At 47.4% G+C, this 18,389-nt stretch overlaps 1 protein-coding gene across 1 annotated transcript in view; it reads left to right on the plus strand.

Moving 5' to 3' along the window:
- The window catches only part of DYNC2H1 (dynein cytoplasmic 2 heavy chain 1), a 1,848,033-nt gene that overhangs the window by 183,485 nt on the left and 1,646,159 nt on the right, over positions 1 to 18,389 (plus strand). Inside the window, exon 15 of the mRNA XM_029602426.1 lies at positions 3,303 to 3,401. Coding sequence (XP_029458286.1) covers positions 3,303 to 3,401 — 99 coding nt within the window. The remainder of the gene's footprint in view (positions 1 to 3,302; positions 3,402 to 18,389) is intronic.

An 18,389-nucleotide genomic window follows, 5' to 3' on the forward strand; every position in this document is an offset into this window, starting at 1 on the left:
GCAAAAGACTGTGAAGCCCCCCTCTTGCTGCTGGACTGCTGCCTTCATCTCAATTTTGATCAGTTCCTAGTTACATTTTAGGTTGCTATGGGAGTAGGAATGTGTCTAGCTTCCTTTAAATGTATTAGTGAATTTACTATGTGTCTGGTAGTGGCCTACCGGGGTCTGATCGAATTCTCAATAAAGTTTTTGTTGATTTTTTTTTTTTTTTTGTGAAAGTGGCACCTGCCTATAAATTAAGGGATGAGCGAGGGTTGGGAAATACAAACAGTCTAACTTCAGTTAGTCAGCCTTAGTGACTCACTGCTCCCTTGATTAACAAATGTTGTTCCCTATTCAAACCCAATCACACTACCTCAACACCTTTCCAAGATGAGTAACTGAGCTGAACTATTCAACTTTTTTACTTTGGTATATACTGCTCCTAGCTTATTTCTAGCTTCTGGCTACTTTTTGTGGGGTGTTTTTTTTTTTTTTTTAATACAAGCACTCAGTTAGTATTAAATACAAACACTCAGCTCTTTAAAAGTCTGTAGAACACTCAGTTCTGCAGACTTTTAAAAATAAACACACTACCTACTGCTACCTTATTGACTGACTAAAAATACAGTCTAACTTGTTTATTCACTGCCTACCTACTGCTACCTTATTGACTGACTATTTAAAAATGCAAACAGTCTAACTTGTTTATTCACTGCCTTTCTGACTATTAAAGGCACAAACACAAAAACACAGTAAATAATATTCCCAAATAGTTAACTTTGCCCCAATACTTTTAAAAAAGACAATGTCCCAAGCAAAAACTTACTGATTCCTTTCAGCCACCAGCAAGGTGATCCTCTCCTCTCAGTGTTTCCTCTTGTCTTATCCGTTTAAGGCCACTGTTTGGTCTATTTTTCAAAGTTCTGTGTTTTCACCCTCTGCTCGTTTGGGGTATAAAACTTAGGTTAATTCATGAGTGGTTTATTCTACAAAGTGGTTCTGCTTGGGTATGAGAAAATACTGAGGAGCAGCAGGTGGTTCACCAGGTTAAGAGAGGGCACTCAGAGTTTTTCTCTGTCTCCATCTGCTGGATGGGAGGCAAAACCCAGCAGTCTGGACTGATCCGTGGTAGTAGAGGAACGGAAATTAGCAGGTAAGTACCAATTTTCCTATGATCTTGATATCAGAGTTGGCAGATTAGCCCAAAATTAGGAAGCAAATCACAGGAGAATAAAACTAGCAGAAATTTTGTTAGAAATCATGGTAGTGTCACAATGATGGTTTCCGTAATGGATAAGGTTTTCATGGGTAATGATTCAGATGGACTGAATCAAATCATGGTGAACCTAAATGTCGTGGGCCTGATTGACAAACTGAAGAGTAGTAAATCACCTGGACCGGATGGTATACACCTGAAGGAACTAAAAAATGAAATTTCAGACCTATTAGTAAAAATTTGTAACTTATCATTAAAATCATCCATTGCACCTGAAGACTGGAGGATAGCAAATGTAACCCCAATATTTAAAAAGGGCTCCAGGGACAATCCGGGAAACTACAGACCGGTTAGCCTGACTTCAGTGCCAGGAAAAATAGTGGAAAGTGTTCTAAACATCAAAATCACAGAACATATAGAAAGACATGGTTTAATGGAACAAAGTCTGCATGGCTTTACCCAGGGAAAGTCTTGCCTCACAAATCTGCTTCACTTTTTTGAAGGAGTTAATAAACTTGTGGATAAAGGTGAACCGGTAGATATAGTATACTTGGATTTTCAGAAGGCGTTTGACAAAGTTCCTCATGAGAGGCTTCTAGGAAAAGTAAAAAGTCATGGGATAGGAGGCGATGTCCTTTCATGGATTGCAAACTGGCTAAAAGACAGGAAACAGAGAGTAGGATTAAATGGACAATTTTCTCAGTGGAAGGGAGTGGACAGTGGAGTGACTCAGGGATCTGTATTGGGACCCTTACTTTTCAATATATTTATAAATGATCTGGAAAGAAATACGACGAGTGAGATAATCAAATTTGCAGATGACACAAAATTGTTCAGAGTAGTTAAATCACAAGCAGATTGTGATAAATTGCAGGAAGACCTTGTGAGACTGGAAAATTGGGCATCCAAATGGCAGATGAAATTTAATGTGGATAAGTGCAAGGTGATGCATATAGGGAAAAATAACCCATGCTATAATTACACAATGTTGGGTTCCATATTAGGTGCTACAACCCAAGAAAGAGATCTAGGTGTCATAGTGGATAACACATTGAAATCGTCGGTTCAGTGTGCTGCGGCAGTCAAAAAAGCAAACAGAATGTTGGGAATTATTAGAAAGGGAATGGTAAATAAAATGGAAAATGTCATAATGCCTCTGTATCGCTCCATGGTGAGACCGCATCTTGAATACTGTGTACAATTCTGGTCGCCGCATCTCAAAAAAGAGATAATTGCGATGGAGAAGGTACAGAGAAGGGCTACCAAAATGATAAGGGGAATGGAACAACTCCCCTATGAGGAAAGACTAAAGAGGTTAGGACTTTTCAGCTTGGAGAAGAGATGACTGAGGGGGGATATGATAGAGATGTTTAAAATCATGAGAGGTCAGAACGGGTAGATGTGAATCGGTTATTTACTCTTTCAGATAGTAGAAAGACTAGGGGGCACTCCATGAAGTTAGCATGGGGCACATTTAAAACTAATCAGAGAAAGTTCTTTTTTACTCAACGCACAATTAAACTCTGGAATTTGTTGCCAGAGAATGTGGTTAGTGCAGTTAGTATAGCCGTGTTTAAAAAAGGATTGGATAAGTTCTTGGAGGAGAGGTCATTACCTGTTATTAAGTTCATTTAGAGAATAGCCACTGCCATTAGCAGTGGTAACATGGAATAGACTTAGTTTTTGGGTACTTGCCAGGTTCTTATGGCCTGGATTGGCCACTGTTGGAAACAGGATGTTGGGCTTGATGGACCCTTGGTCTGACTCAGTATGGCATTTTCTTATGTTCTTAACTGTGACAGACGTACTGGCCTGGTCATAATGCTCCCATGCTGCACAGTGTGTATATGTTCTGAGATCAGTTCACTGCTGGAATGGGTGGAGGCAGAAAGCAGAGCAGTTATTTATTGTAGGAAGGGAATTTTTTACCTGACTTTGCAAGTGAGTTTTCTGTCTGTAGCGGGGATAATTACTTTTATCCTAAAAATCTCCTAATTTGGGTGATAACATCCCATTTTTGTCTCTACACAATAAAGAAATCCAGATTGGACATTTGGCTGCTTATTCTGTATTTCTGATCCCAAAATACTCTGCATCTCTGCAGGTTGTAGCTCTTATGAATGTTGATCTACTTCGTCAGCAGCAGCGCTGGAAGGATGGGCTTCTGGACCTAAGAGGTGTTTTCTCCAATCTTGAATCTCAGGTATAGTCTGATCCATGTAATTTTTCATGCACTTTATTTATTTATTACTTATTTGATTTATATTCCATTTTATCAGTAGAGTGGAAAAAGGTTGAATACTACTTAACTTTTTAAAATATATCTCTTTATATTTGTCTATTTAAAAATAATTGTTACATGCTGTATCGCTAGAGGCACTCACAAGTCTGAACTCCACACACCCCACCAATGGCACCAAAGATTGTTCCAAAGTTTAAGGCCTATGGGGCCAATCATCACCCTCCACCTGTGGTTTGTCCAAAAATACTTACCTCTGGCCCCTTCCACTACCCCCACCCTAATCCTACCACCCTGCCTGGCACCCTCTGAGTCGCCCTGATCACCAGGGTAGCTTACACATCCAGTGTTGCTGTTATGTTTTCGAGGTGTTTGGTGGATTCTTAGGGTAACACTGCTAGTGACTCCCACGGGGAGGAGCCCCGCGGGGAACTGTAGCACCAGGCTAGACTCAGATGCACAAACACAGAGATAATAACTTTATTATGCAGCTTGTAGAGTTCACCAGAGGTGGCAGTAGAGAGGAGTTTCTGTAGCAACTGTCTGGGATCCTCGACAGAGGAGACCCGTCCCAGAATAGTGGTGTAAGGCTCCGATGCAGATATTCAGTGAGGAGCTGTAGGTGAGACAGACTGGAGATGTTATTACTCACTCTCTTCTAGCTGTAATGATAGAGTTCCCAGCAGGCAGAAGAGTTGGTAGCAGGCACCAGGATAGACCACACAGGCCCTCGAGGAGCGAGTACCTGGATTCAGGATAGGCACCTGTAAATAAGCAAAGGGCCCCTGAGGAGCGGGTACCCAAGTTAGTAGAACCCCGGAGGGTGTAGAGAGCTTCCAGCAGCAGCGAGAAGCGGCAGAGCAGCTTAGACCGGACGAATCCAATCCTTGCTAACTCAATGGTGGTTAGCAAATGGGCAGGCTAAATAGTCGGAAGCAGTGACGTCACTCGAGGTTCGCGCCAACACTGCAATAAAGACGTGAGGCGTGCATGCGCCCTAGGAGGCCCTCAGGTAGAACATGGTGGGTCGCCGCGCCATAGCCGCTCCGGGGTCGCCGGAGGGTGCGGCAAGGAGACGCTACAGACGCCATTTTCCCGAGGCTGGTGGAGAAAGAGAAATAGAGGTGAGGCATGTGAGACGAAGCCGTCTGAGTCCGACCGGCGCAACAGTTGCTGTCGAAGAAACACTGGAAGTAATCGGGAAAGGTATGGATGTACCATGATCCCATTAGTCTAGAGGGATTTGGAGGATGCTGGGTGGGGTAATAGGATTGTGGTGGCAGGTAGGGGGTGGGAGGAAAAGGGAGTGGGGATGAGGAGGGATCTGGAGGTAATTTGTTTTGGCAAACCATAGGATGGGGGTAGAGAAGGTGTGGAAGGGGGCAGGGGAGGGGTGTCAGTTGGCCCCATAGGCCTTAAATTTTGGAATAATCTTTGGGGGGAAATTGGAGGAGGGGATCGGGCCAGTAGACCCGTAGGCCCTACATTAGTTTCACTGAATTGGGGGGTGGGAGGATCAGGTTGGCAGGCCCACTAGGTTGGGTTTTTTTTTTTACATGGTATCCACTTAATCAGCTATTTCCTTATCATCCTACTACACCAGTTCAGAAGAATCGGTTTACTCCCTCTACTAGCACATGGGGACAGAGGACACATATTTTGCTATGAAATCATTGGTTGTTTCCATGCTGTAACTGCAGCAAAAGCCAGTTTCCTCAGCGTTTGGGCACGTCAGTCCTAACGAGTCTGTTATGCACCTCTGCCAGCAGATGGAATTGGAGCAAAAGCTGACGTCCCTCCCTTACATCAGCCCGCAAGTATTACCCATCTCCAGCAGGTGGTGAACATTCATTTCCCTTTGGGGAATTGTCTGTGAGTAAAAAAAAAAAAAATGAAGAAAAGAAGAAAGAATTTGAAAAGGAGATATTAGAAAGACGAGATGTCTATGTAGCACCATTTGCATCCTGAGGTGATACTGTGCGGTCCCTCCCTCAATAGAGTATCTTCAGTCCGGTAGCCTTGACTAGCATGAACCTAAATTTGAATGAGCGGTTACAGGCTAAGAGAGGCTTGGCAGTGAAAGCTTTAGTCTTCTGCTCTCAGCCAGGAAGGGCTGAGCTCAGGTAAAACTTTACTTTAAAAAAAAAAAAAAAAAAAAAGTGAAAAGGAAGAAAGCAGATAAGCAGGCCTGAATTAGCCATGCTTTCTGAGAGTGCCCCTTGGCGGTTCTGGATGGGAACTTCTTTTAACAGCTATTTTTTGGCTGCTACATGCCTATGCGGTGCTCTTCCTGCGCAGCCTAACGGACTCCTGCCAGTTTTCCTTTTCCCTGAGCATGATTAGGATGTGACTTCTCACAGGACAAGCAGGATGGTTGTCCTCACAAATGGGGTGACATCGAGGATGGAGCCCACCACGGAAAACTTCTGTCAAAGTTTAAACAGAACTTTGACTGGCCCCTACTGGGCATGCCCAGCAAGGCACTGACCCTGCAGCCAGCAGGGGTCTCCCTTCAGTCTTCTTTTTTCCGCGCAGCAGCTGCCACGCGGTGAAAGGAGCTCTCTTACCACGTTCCTGACAGGAATTCGGTTTTTTCTTTCCGAAGAAAATTTGCCCCTTAGGGGTCTCCCTTCGACAAATTTTTGTCACCTTCGCGGAATCCGGTAAGTTTTTTGCCGATTTTCATCGACTGCCGTCGATTTTGGCCCTAGAGGCCTGTTGGCACTTACCGATCCCGCGGCTAAATTTGGCCCTAGGCCATGGCGACGGGGTTCCGTCGTTGTCCGGATTGCACCCGGACTATGTCAATCACAGACCCCCATAGGGTCTGTGTTCTGTGTTTGGGAAGTGAGCATGATGTCCTGACTTGCACTAAATGTGCCCTAATGACACCTAAGGGTCGTAAAGCCAGGATGGAGAAGATGGGGCTCCTCTTCCATGCACCCACCCCAACATCATCGATAGCATCGACGTCATCGGAACCGGCACCGTCGAAGTTGCACCACCACCGTCAACCCTCCGGTGACCGTCCTCCACCGATGACTTCTCGGCCGTCGACTCCTGTCCCCTCCCCGGATGGGCGAGGAGATCGGAAGGACAAGCATCGCCATCGGCGGCACAAGTCTCGGCCCGTCGAGGATCCACAGCCATCGACCTCTGAACAGGCCGAGCCACCGACGAAAAAGCCTCGGTCAGACCTGGCACCGTCCATGTCTCGTTCGCAGGCACCGAGGAAACCCTCACCCTCTCGGGGTGTGGGAGCCGTGATCCCACCGGTTACGGTGGTCCCTCCGGCTCTGCCTCAGCCTCCCTCTCCCGTCGAGCCGGGTATCGTTACCCCTGGTCTCCGGGCAGAACTGGACCGGCTGGTCCAGGAGGCCATCGAGAATGCGATGCGAAGGTTCCAGCCTCCACCGGCACCGTCTCCGGCACCGATTCCGGCACCGCCTCAGGCACCGACCTCGGCACCGACTCTGCCACCGAGGAGGGAACCGAACACCGAGCCTCTAGTGGAAGCGCTGGCACCGCTACTGAATCGTATGGAGGCACTCATGCGGGCCCTTCCATCGGTGATTCCAGTAGCACCGACTACACCATCATCTCCGGCAGGATTCTCATCGGCAGGAGAAACACCGTTTCGGATTCCCCCGTCCGGTGTAGTCCCATCGGTGCCTTCGCATACCTCTCCACCGATTTATCCTTCGGCTCCATCGATTCCAAGACCGGCACCGATTCCATCGACAGCCCCGAAGCCCTCGATGCCGTTCACAGTTCCGCTTGCAGCACCGATTCCATCCAGATTTCCATCGATGCCTTTGGATCCTCAACCAGGTCCTTCAGGACTGCAAGCCCCACATGATCCTTATGATACCTGGGGTGATGATACTTCTTCTGATACAGATTTACCATCCCCACCATCTCCTACAGAGAGTAGAAAACGATCTCCTCCTGAAGATCTCTCCTTTATTAATTTTGTAAAGGAGATGTCAGAAATTGTGCCTTTTCAGCTGCAATCTGAGACCGATGACAGGCACCAAATGATGGAACTGCTCCAATTTCTGGATGCCCCAAAAATCATCGCTTCCATCCCCATTCACCAGGTATTTCTGGATCTTTTAAAGAAAAACTGGGAATCTCCTTCATCTGTGTCACCAGTTAATAAGAAAGCTGACTCCACATACCTCGTTCAGTCAGCACCAGGATTTCAGAAGCCTCAACTGGATCATCGCTCTGTTGTAGTTGAGTCTGCACAAAAGAAGGCCAAGCGCCTAAAACCACACTCTTCCACTCCCCCTATCAAGGACAACAAATTCCTTGATAGTGTGGGAAGGAAAGTGTATCATGGGGCTATGTTGATATCTCGCATAGCTTCATACCAACTTTACATGACTCAATACAACAGAGCCATCCTTAAACAGATGCAGGACTATGCTGACACGTTACCGGACCAATACCAGCCACAGCTTCAAGCCCTCCTTCACAAAGGATTTGAGGCTGGGAAGCACGAGATCAGAACGGCCTACGATATCTTCGATGCTTCCACAAAAGTCTCAGCTACTGCCATCTCAGCCAGACGTTGGGCTTGGTTAAAGTCATCCAACCTTCGCCCAGAGGTCCAGGATCGTCTAGCCGATTTACCCTGCTTAGGGGACAATCTGTTTGGAGAACAGATTCAACAGATTGTGGCAGAATTGAAGGATCACCACGAGACGTTGAAACAACTTTCGTCTGTTCCATCTGAGGTATCCTCCAAACCACCACCTAAGAAGGACTCTAAAAAGTCTTTCTTTCGGCCACGTCGTTATTACCCTCCGTCGGCTAGGCCTCGTCCGGCTCGATCCTCCACCAGACCTCAGCCACGCCAACCTCGGAAACAAAGACCTGCTGTAGCCCCACCTCCTGGGCCTGCGGCAGGCCTTTGACTTCCCGGTACGGAGCACATGCCACATCCCACTTCCCGACATCCCTGTGGGGGGTCGTCTGTGCCACTTTTTACAGCATTGGATACAGATTACCTCAGATCAGTGGGTGCTGGCAGTTATCGCACAGGGTTACCACCTCAACTTCATAACTCTTCCGGCAGACTCCCCGCCTCTTCAAGCATGGAGTCTATCCAGCCACTTGACTCAATTACAACAGGAAGTATCCCTTCTTTTGCAATCAAATGCTATAGAACCTGTCCCTCCCTCTCAACGAGGCAAGGGATTCTACTCCAGGTACTTCCTAATTCCAAAGAAGTCAGGGGGGCTACGTCCCATTTTGGACCTTCGGGCCCTCAACAAGTACCTTCAAAAAGAAAAGTTCAAGATGGTAACCCTGGGCGCGCTACTCCCTCTGTTGCAAAGGGGGGATTGGCTGTGCTCCCTCGACCTAAAGGATGCTTATACCCACATTGCGATAACACAATCCCATCGCAAGTATCTGCGGTTTCTGGTAGGCCGCGACCATTATCAATACCGAGTTCTACCTTTCGGTCTGGCATCTGCTCCACGAGTCTTCACCAAATGCCTCGTAGTAGTAGCAGCTTTCCTCAGGAAGGAAGGTGTCCACGTCTACCCCTATCTGGACGATTGGCTAATCAGGTCTTCCACCCCTCAGATTGCCCAGTCCTCCCTAAAATTGACCAACAACACACTCCTTTCCTTAGGGTTTCTTGTCAATTACGAGAAATCTTGCTTCGTCCCATCTCAAACCTTATCTTTCATTGGGGCAGACTTGGACACCTTACAGGCAAAGGCCTACCTTCCGCTTCACCGGGTCCAAACTCTCATGTCCCTAGCTCGCCAGCTCCAGTCTCAAGACACGGCCACGGCTCGCCAATTCCTCATTCTTCTGGGACACATGGCATCCTCAGTTCAAGTCACTCCCATGACCCGACTAGCCATGAGAGTGACACAATGGACTCTGTGACACCAATGGATTCAAGCTTCTCAGCGCCTGTCCTCCATAGTCGCAGTTACACAAGCGCTTCGCCTGTCTTTAACCTGGTGGACGACTCAAGCCAATCTCCTTCAGGGCTTCCCCTTTCTCCTACCAGATCCACAAGTAATCCTGACCACCGACGCTTCCCACATCGGTTGGGGGGCTCATGTGGACGATTTCCAAACCCAAGGGTTATGGTCCCCAGAGGAAGCCGATCACCAGATAAATTTTTTGGAACTTCGAGCAATCCGCTATGCGCTCAGAACGTTCAAAGATCGTCTTTCGAATCAGATAATCTTAATCCAGACAGACAACCAAGTGGCCATGTGGTACATAAACAAGCAGGGAGGCACAGGCTCTTTCCTTCTGTGTCAGGAAGCTGCGCAGATTTGGGCAGAAGCCCTCTCCCACTCCATGTACCTCAGGGCCACTTACCTGCCGGGAGTAGACAATGTATTGGCAGATCAGTTGAGCCGGGTCTTCCAACCACACGAGTGGTCACTCGATCCTCTGGTAGCGACCTCTCTGTTTCACAAGTGGGGTTTTCCCCGCATGGATCTCTTTGCGTCCCCTCAGAACCACAAAGTAGCCAATTACTGCTCTCTCATTCGGAGCCAGCACTCTCGGCCGAGGGATGCCTTCTCCCTCAAGTGGACGACAGGTCTGCTCTATGCATTCCCTCCACTTCCTCTTCTGTCAAGGACTCTCGTGAAGCTTCGTCAGGACGGAGGAACCATGATCCTGATAGCACCCCACTGGCCACGCCAGGTGTGGTTTCCTATTCTTCAGGATCTCTCCATCCGCAGGCACATCCCTCTGGGAATGGATCCGCATCTGCTCACTCAGAACGACGGATGCCTCCTCCATCCCAACCTCCAAGCCTTGTCCCTGACGGCATGGATGTTGAAAGGTTAGTCCTTCAGCCTTTTAACCTTTCGGATTCGGTTTCTCGTGTCCTGATAGCTTCACGAAAGCCCTCCACCAGAAGATCCTATTCATATAAATGGAAAAGGTACACATCATGGTGCACTTCTCAGTCCCTTGATCCCCTTTCCTGTCCAATCTCTAAGTTCTTGGACTATTTATGGCACCTATCAGAATCCGGTCTAAAGACCTCTTCCATTAGGATGCATGTCAGTGCGGTAGCCGCCTTCCATAAAGGTAGGCGGCTACCAGTACAACCCCTGGTAACACGCTTTCTTAAAGGCTTGCTCCACCTGAAGCCACCCTTACGTCCTCCGGCCCCATCTTGGGACCTTAATCTGGTTCTTGGTCATCTAATGAAACCACCTTTCGAACCTCTACACTCCTGTGACCTAAAATATCTCACATGGAAGGTATTATTCCTTTTGGCTATCACTTCAGCTCGCAGGGTTAGTGAGTTACAGGCCTTAGTCACCTATCCGCCTTACACTAAACTCCTGCAGGACCGGGCGGTACTCCGCACTCACCCTAAATTTTTACCTAAGGTAGTTTCTGAGTTTCATATTAATCAATCCATCATACTACCTATCTTTTTTCCCAGGCCCCACTCCAACTCTGGGGAACAGACTCTGCATACCCTAGACTGTAAACGAGCTCTAGCTTTTTACCTAGACCGTACAGTTAATCACAGGAAGGGCACTCAATTGTTTGTCTCTTTCCATCCTAACAAGTTAGGACAACCTGTGGGTAAGCAGGCTCTTTCCTCCTGGTTGGCGGACTGCATTTCTTTTTGCTATCAGCAAGCTGGCATTCCTTTTCAAGACCGTGTAAAAGCACACTCTGTGAGGGCCATGGCGACTTCGGTGGCACACCTTCGATCGGTGCCGCTTCCTGACATCTGTAAAGCTGCAACCTGGAGTTCTCTCCATACCTTTGCAGCCCACTATTGTTTGGACAAAGCTGGAAGACAGGACTCCATCTTCGGCCAATCTGTCTTGCGAAACCTTTTTCCAACCTGATGTACCAACACCCTTCCACCTTCCCGGTAGGGTGCGGATGCCCTTACCAAATTCCACCCCAGTTGTTGTGCCTGTTGCACGTCGTTGGGTGCATTTGGTGCAAGTCAGGACATCCTCAGCTCGGTACTCACCCATTTGTGAGGACAACCATCCTGCTTGTCCTGTGAGAAAGCAAATGTTGCTTACCTGATGTAACAGGTGTTCTCACAGGACAGCAGGATGTTAGTCCTCACGAAACCCGCCCGCCACCCCGCGGTGTTGGGTTTGTTTTGTTTTTACTTTTTAGGCACTGCCTGTAGCTTTGAAAATCAGACTGAAGGGAGACCCCTGCTGGCTGCAGGGTCAGTGCCTTGCTGGGCATGCCCAGTAGGGGCCAGTCAAAGTTCTGTTTAAACTTTGACAGAAGTTTTCCGTGGTGGGCTCCATCCTCGATGTCACCCCATTTGTGAGGACTAACATCCTGCTGTCCTGTGAGAACACCTGTTACATCAGGTAAGCAACATTTGCTTTCTCTACTACTTCTGCCTTTTTATTCTTTTTCTCACTGAGAGCCCCCAAACAGCACTTTTCAGTGCTAGATATGGCCCCGAAGGCCCCCGGTTTTAAGTTTTGCCGTTGCGCCAAATTTATGTCCGCCACGGATGGACACAAAACTTATTTTTGCCTCGGGCGCAACCATGATATGGGGGCCCTGCCACAATTGTGGCAAGATGTCTCCCAGGGCCTAGTGACAACGGGCTGCGAAGATAGCACACCTGAGGGAGAGTACCCAGGACACATCGGGATCCTATGCCCCGCAATGTTCCACTCAGTCTTCCCTGGCCAGAGAATCGAAAAGGCTGAGAGACACAAAGAAGGCCTCCCCCCTTCAACCCTCCTCCACACAGAGGGTGAAGGATGGTGAAAATATAACTGGGCACCTTAGTTATTTATTTATTTGAAATTATTTGTATACCGCCTATACAATGGATGTTAGGTCTAACCTTCTTCCAATTAGGCCCATAAAGCCTGATTGGAAGAAGGGCTACCAAAATGATAAGGGGAATGGAACAGCTCCCCTATGAGGAAAAACTAAAGAGGTTAGGACTTTTCAGCTTGGAGAAGAGACGGCTAAGGGGGGATATGATAGAGATGTTTAAAATCATGAGAGGTCTAGAACGGGTGTGAATCGGTTATTTAGTCTTTCGGATAATAGAAAGACTAGGGGGCACTCCATGAAGTTAGCATGGGGCACATTTAAAACTATCGGAGAAAGTTCTTTTTTACTCAACGCACAATTAAACTCTGGAATTTGTTGCCAGAGGATGTGGTTAGTGCAGTTAGTATAGCTATGTTTAAAAAAAGGATTGGATAAGTTCTTGGAGGAGAAGTCCATTACCTGCTATTAAGTTCACTTAGAGAATAGCCACTGCCATTAGCAATGGTAATATGGAATAGACTTAGTTTTTGGGTACTTGCCAGGTTCTTATGGCCTGGATTGGCCACTGTTGGAAACAGGATGCTGGGCTTGATGGACCCTTGGTCTGACCCAGTATGGCATTTTCTTATGTTCTTATGTCCAATTCTTCCTGGGGCCCTTATGTCCAATTCTTCTTGGGGCCCTGTCGGCACAGGGAGATGTGTCGAGCCGAGACAGGGATACAGTGCGCTGAACATCGGTTGACGCACGACCTCCTCCGACTTATCTGACGCACGTTGCAGATTCCAAAATGCACCTGCCATCGACGCAACTGCCGACGTGCCTGATTGATCAAGGTGCATCGGGTGACGCACTGATGCACCCGACGCAGAAACAGGGCAAGGTTATAAAGAAGACCCACCACCTGGCTCTTGACATCTGTACATAAAAAACACCTAGCCCCTCGTAGTCCCAAGCGGGTATCCTCTCCATCATTAGCCATACTACTTTCGGACTTTTTAGTTGGTTCAGAGGAGGATAACCAACATCAACATCTACACTCTTCTTCATCTGCCTCCGCTCCTTATGACGACAGGTTACGTCGGTCCAGGAGAAGGTGTTCCACTTCCAGACATTTCTCTCAGAGTTGCCATACAGGCCTCTCTCCCCCTCCGAAGAGGCAAAGAACTACTGGACATCCCAGGGAACTCCATGGAGTGGCCTCACAAACTTTCTCGCAGATCACCAGTCTCCTCAAGACCATCTTTGATTCGGTGGTACATGCTCAACATCCTAGGTCCCCCTCCTGTATTTCTGGAGAGGACACAGATTGCTCGCCGCCTCATTCTCCTCAGCAGTCGTTTCATCAACAGCTGAGTCCTCATGGCAGTCTGTCTTTAGATCAGACAGAAACTCCCTTTCCACCTTCTCCCTGCTCTTCCTCAGGAATTCCTTCTGATCCCCCAGATGAGTTGTCAGAGCCGACATCTCCACCCAAAGATCTAACTTATTCTAGCTTTCTTGAAAAACTAGGATCCGTTTTAAATCTCGAAACTAAAAAGGTCCCAGATCCACGATCTGAGGTCCACAAGCTTCTCAAAATATTCAACAATCCAGCTGAACCTACCGCATTTGCGTCTCAGTGCTCGAAGCTGTCTTGGACAAAGCCTGGGAGACCCCCTTTTCCATGCCCACCATTTCTAGAAAGTCTGAGCTGAAATTTAGAATGTAAAAATCTCATCACTTTGCCACTGCTCAACTCCCTCATGCTTCCATCGTTGTGGAGTTGGCCAAGAAGAAAGCGAGGAAGACACGTTTATATTCAAATACCCCACCAGGCAAGGATAATCGTTACGTGGATGACTTTGGACGGAAAGTGTTCCAGGGAACAGTGTTAAACGCCAAGGTGCAACAGCACCAATTTTATATAACTCAGTACCTCTATGAGTGTCTACAGCATTTAAAATCTTATGAGGACCATCCATCTGGTGCTGACCAGTGTGGGCGCTTGGTGAATGATGTAGAAGAGGGCTTACATCACTTATTATGCACGGTCTATGAGGTCTTCGACATATTGGCCCGGACATCTGCAGTCGCTATTGCCATAAGACGCATAGCTTGGTTACGAGCAAGCGCAATCTGTCATGAATTCTGCCCGCGGAGCTTCTCCCCCGCGAGCAGGCCTCTTACCTTCCATGCTGCTGCCTTCCCCATCGCGGCACGGAGCCGCCGACGTTCTTCACGGCCAGTGCCGCAGTCAGCTCTCCTTTTTCACTGCGGCAGGAGCCGTGGACTTCGGCCTGCCTCTCCGGCATGGCGGGCCTGCTGCCGTGCTTCTTCGCGGCTGGAGCCGCTGCCGACCCAAGAGTCATCTTTGTGGTCGGAGGCCGCAATCCCCGGGCTTGTCTTGCGGCCGGAGCCGCCTCTGCTTCCTCCTGCAGCGGCAGGAGCTGCTGCCGACGTTGGGGCCTGCTCCTCAGCCCAGCCCTGCTTTGTCCTTGTCGGCGTCTGTGCAGGGCCGCTGACCATGGTCCTGCATAGCTTCCTGTTCCTGCTCCTAGGCACGCGGCCTCCTTACAAGATTAAAGGGCCCATGGCCGGATATGCCCTGGGCCCCACCTAATGATTGTTTCCTGTGTCAGCCCTATAAAAGGGCTTCTCCTGCATTTCAGCTTTGCCTTGCATCACTCAAGACATACAAGAGGTACTAATAGCTGCAAGAAAACCTTCTACAAGGAAAATCTATGCTGGGAAGTGGGCAAGATACCATCGTTGGTGCATAACAGAATCCCTAGACCCATTTCGATCCTCACCGGAACAATTACGTAGATACCTTCACCTACTATTCAGTTCTAGCCTGCAATATCTTCAATCCATGTATATACCTTAGTGCCATCGCAGCAAACCATTCACCGACTGAGGATGACTCCATTTCTGCTTACTCTCTGATATCGCGCTTCATGAGGGGCTCCCTACACCTCAGACCCTCAGTGACGCCCCCTGCTGTTCCGTGGGACCTCAGTATTGTACGAGAAGTACTTTTGTTTCCACCCTTTGAACCATTAAGGAAGGTGGAATTCAAATTTTTAACCTGGAAGGTGCTATTTCTCATCACCCTCTCCTCAGCCAATAAGTCGGAGAACTGCAAGCTCGGGTGCATTATCCTCCTTTCTTCAGTTTTATCATGAAACCTTTGTCCCTAAGGTAATCTCAGCCTTCCACCTCAATGAAACAATTATTTTACCAATTTTCTTCCCAAGACCTCATACCTCAGAAAGAGAATCACTGTTACATACTCTGGATTATAAAAGGGCCTTGATTTACTACAAACAAAGAATCAACTGCCCTCAAAGATTGTCACAACCTTTCCTTTCCTACAGTCCAAACACCCTGGGACTGCCGGTGTCCATACGTACAGTGTCTAGTTGGTTGACTCAATGCATTAATTTTTGCTATAATAAGCAACCTGTCTCTATCCTCACGGGCTAAAGCCCATCAACTCAGGGCGGTAGCAACTTATGTCGCCCATTTGAGACAAGGTCCTCTTCAAGATATTTGCAAAGCAGCAACGTGGTCCTCCCTGTATACTTTCACAGCCCACTACTGTGTACATCAGCAGGCCAAAATAGACACCGCGGGAGCTTAAAACTTACTAAAAGCCAGCCCACTCCCACCCCTAACTCCTCCTCTTTTCAGATTTGCATCGCACCATATGATATGGTGCTATTGCATGCATTAAGGGCTTATCGCATGTGATAAGCCCTTAACGCATGCGAAAACACCTTTATTTTATTTTATTTATTTATTTAAAAAATTTTCTATACCGTCGTTAAGTTAAATACCATCACAACGGTTTACAGAAGGGCACAATAAAGAGAAATATGGGTGGTATAGATTACAAATTACTCGTGTGCCATCATAGTACAGTAACAATTTAGAATAATAAACTAGGTGTGTAAGTTAAACCTGATTGTTAGGAACAAATTAGGCAGTTTGATTTTAACATTAATATGCTTATGTAGGTTACTAAAAACTTCTAGCTTGGTGCATCCTTATCGCTCAACTATTTTTCTCCTTTTCTTTCTCTTTATAAAATGCTTGTTTAAAAAGCCAGGTTTTCAGATTAGTTTTGAATAATTTCAGATTTGTCTGTAGTCTTATTTCGAGTGGCATGGTATTCCAGAGTACAGGACCAGCCAGTGACAGTGCTCTTTCCCTTACTTGCGTGAGATGTGCTGATTTGACAGAGGGGACAGTTAGTAGAGCTTTATTTGCAGATCTCAGGTTTCTTTGTGGTACATACACGCGCAGTGCCGTGTTAAGCCAGTCAGCTTTATCATCGTGGATTAGTTTATGGATTATACCAAGTGCTTTAAGTTGTATTCTTTGTTCAATTGGAAGCCAGTGGAGTTCAGCATGTGTTCCTGTAATATGGTCACTCTTTTTTTTGCCTGTCAAAACTCTGGCAGCGGAATTTTGCAATATTTGCAGAGGCCGAATTGTAGATTGAGGTAGTCCTAAAAGCAGGGAGTTACAATAATCTGTGCTAGCGAATATCATTGCTTGTAGAACTGTGCGAAAATTGTTAATCGTGGTTTTAGTCTTCTTAGGATCATTAGTTTTGCATAACCTTCTTTTATTTTCTGTGAGATGTGTGATAAATGACACCCTAAGTTTGTACCTGAGGCAATGGAGGGTAAAGTGACTTGCCCAAGGTGTGACAGCAGGACTCAAACCCTGGGCTCCTGGTTTATAGTCCACTGCTTTAACCACTAGGCTACTCCTCCACTCCATATAGCCAGCCTCTGCCAGCTGGTGTTCGGCCTCCTCTGCCTTATGCACCGTGTAGGTAGTGCCCTGGATAGTCATTGCAAGGCCGAAGGGGAACAACCACCGGTACCGAATCCCCTCTTTCCTCATGACCGCGGTGGCTTCTTTAAATTCTGCTCTCTTTTTTATGGTGATGGGGGTATAGGAGGATTGAGGCTATCCTAAAGCAAGCCTTTGAGGCAGTGACAATGAACTTGCAAATTGCTTCTGGTTGTGCCTTGGTGGCTTGGGCTACCTTGCATCTTTGTCAAGAATCTTGTGGTGCTGGGTCCAATCTTGGACCTTTGATAGAAATGGGAGTAGCCTTCTTGGCTGATGTGGGCTGTGACTTGGTACATACAGCCACCAGAGGAGCTGCTTCAGTTATTGCGGCTAAATGGCAGCTGTGGCTGTGCAACTGGTCCACAGATACTATTTCAAATGCCAATCTTACTAAGTTTCCCTTCAAAGGCTTGTTTTTATTTGGCAGTGAATTGGAAAAAATTATAAGTAAATGGGGTGAGATCCAGGTCCCTCGATTGCCAGAGGACAAGAAACCCATTGCCTGGTCTTTTTGGGCAACTGGCCGCTCTTGAAACTACCAGCGTTTTCAGCCTTATAGGGGAGGTTCTTCCCAGAGATCCTGTCCCTTCCGCAGGTCTCAGTCCTTTCGCCCCCGAGAACCTCAAAAGGATGCAGGCTCCGGAGGTAGAGCCCTTCGGTCTTCCAATGAAGGTTTGCGGGCTCACCTGGTGGTGCAGGAGATAGGTGGTCGCCTATCCCATTTTTATCACAGGTGCGTCCAGATTACTTCGAATCAATGTGTTCTTGAAGTGATTTGGGATGGGTATGCTCTAGCATTTCTTTGCATTCTTCCGGATGCTTTCATGGTCTCTCCATGCAACTCCCCTCAGAAGAGGGTAGAAGTGGAAGTGACATTACAACGGCTATTGAATCTGAACGTGGTGATTCCCATTCCTGAATCACAGTGAAATATGGGCCTTTATACCATTAATTTTGTCATGCCCAAGAAGGAAGGGTCGTTTTGGCCCATACTGGATCTCAAGGGCATCAACCAACAAATATAAGTCATGCATTTCAGGATGGAAAAGGTGCACGCTGTCATAATGGCTGTTCATCTCTTAATCTGATGGAGGCGTATCTGCATATTCCCATCCGGCTTGAACATCAGCAGTTCTTCCGTTTTGCTATCCTGGATCGCCATGACCAGTTTCAGGCGTTTCCTTTCGAACTAGCCACAGCAGCCAGGACCTTTTCCAAGGTCTTGGTGGTGGTAGCGACGGCCCTTCATAAGGAAGGCATTCTAGTTCACCCGTATCTGGATGACTGGTTGATTTGAGTCAAGACAGTGGAAGAAAG

The sequence above is a fragment of the Rhinatrema bivittatum genome, chromosome 5 (genome assembly GCF_901001135.1).
Source record: "Rhinatrema bivittatum chromosome 5, aRhiBiv1.1, whole genome shotgun sequence".
NCBI lineage: Eukaryota > Metazoa > Chordata > Amphibia > Gymnophiona > Rhinatrematidae > Rhinatrema > Rhinatrema bivittatum.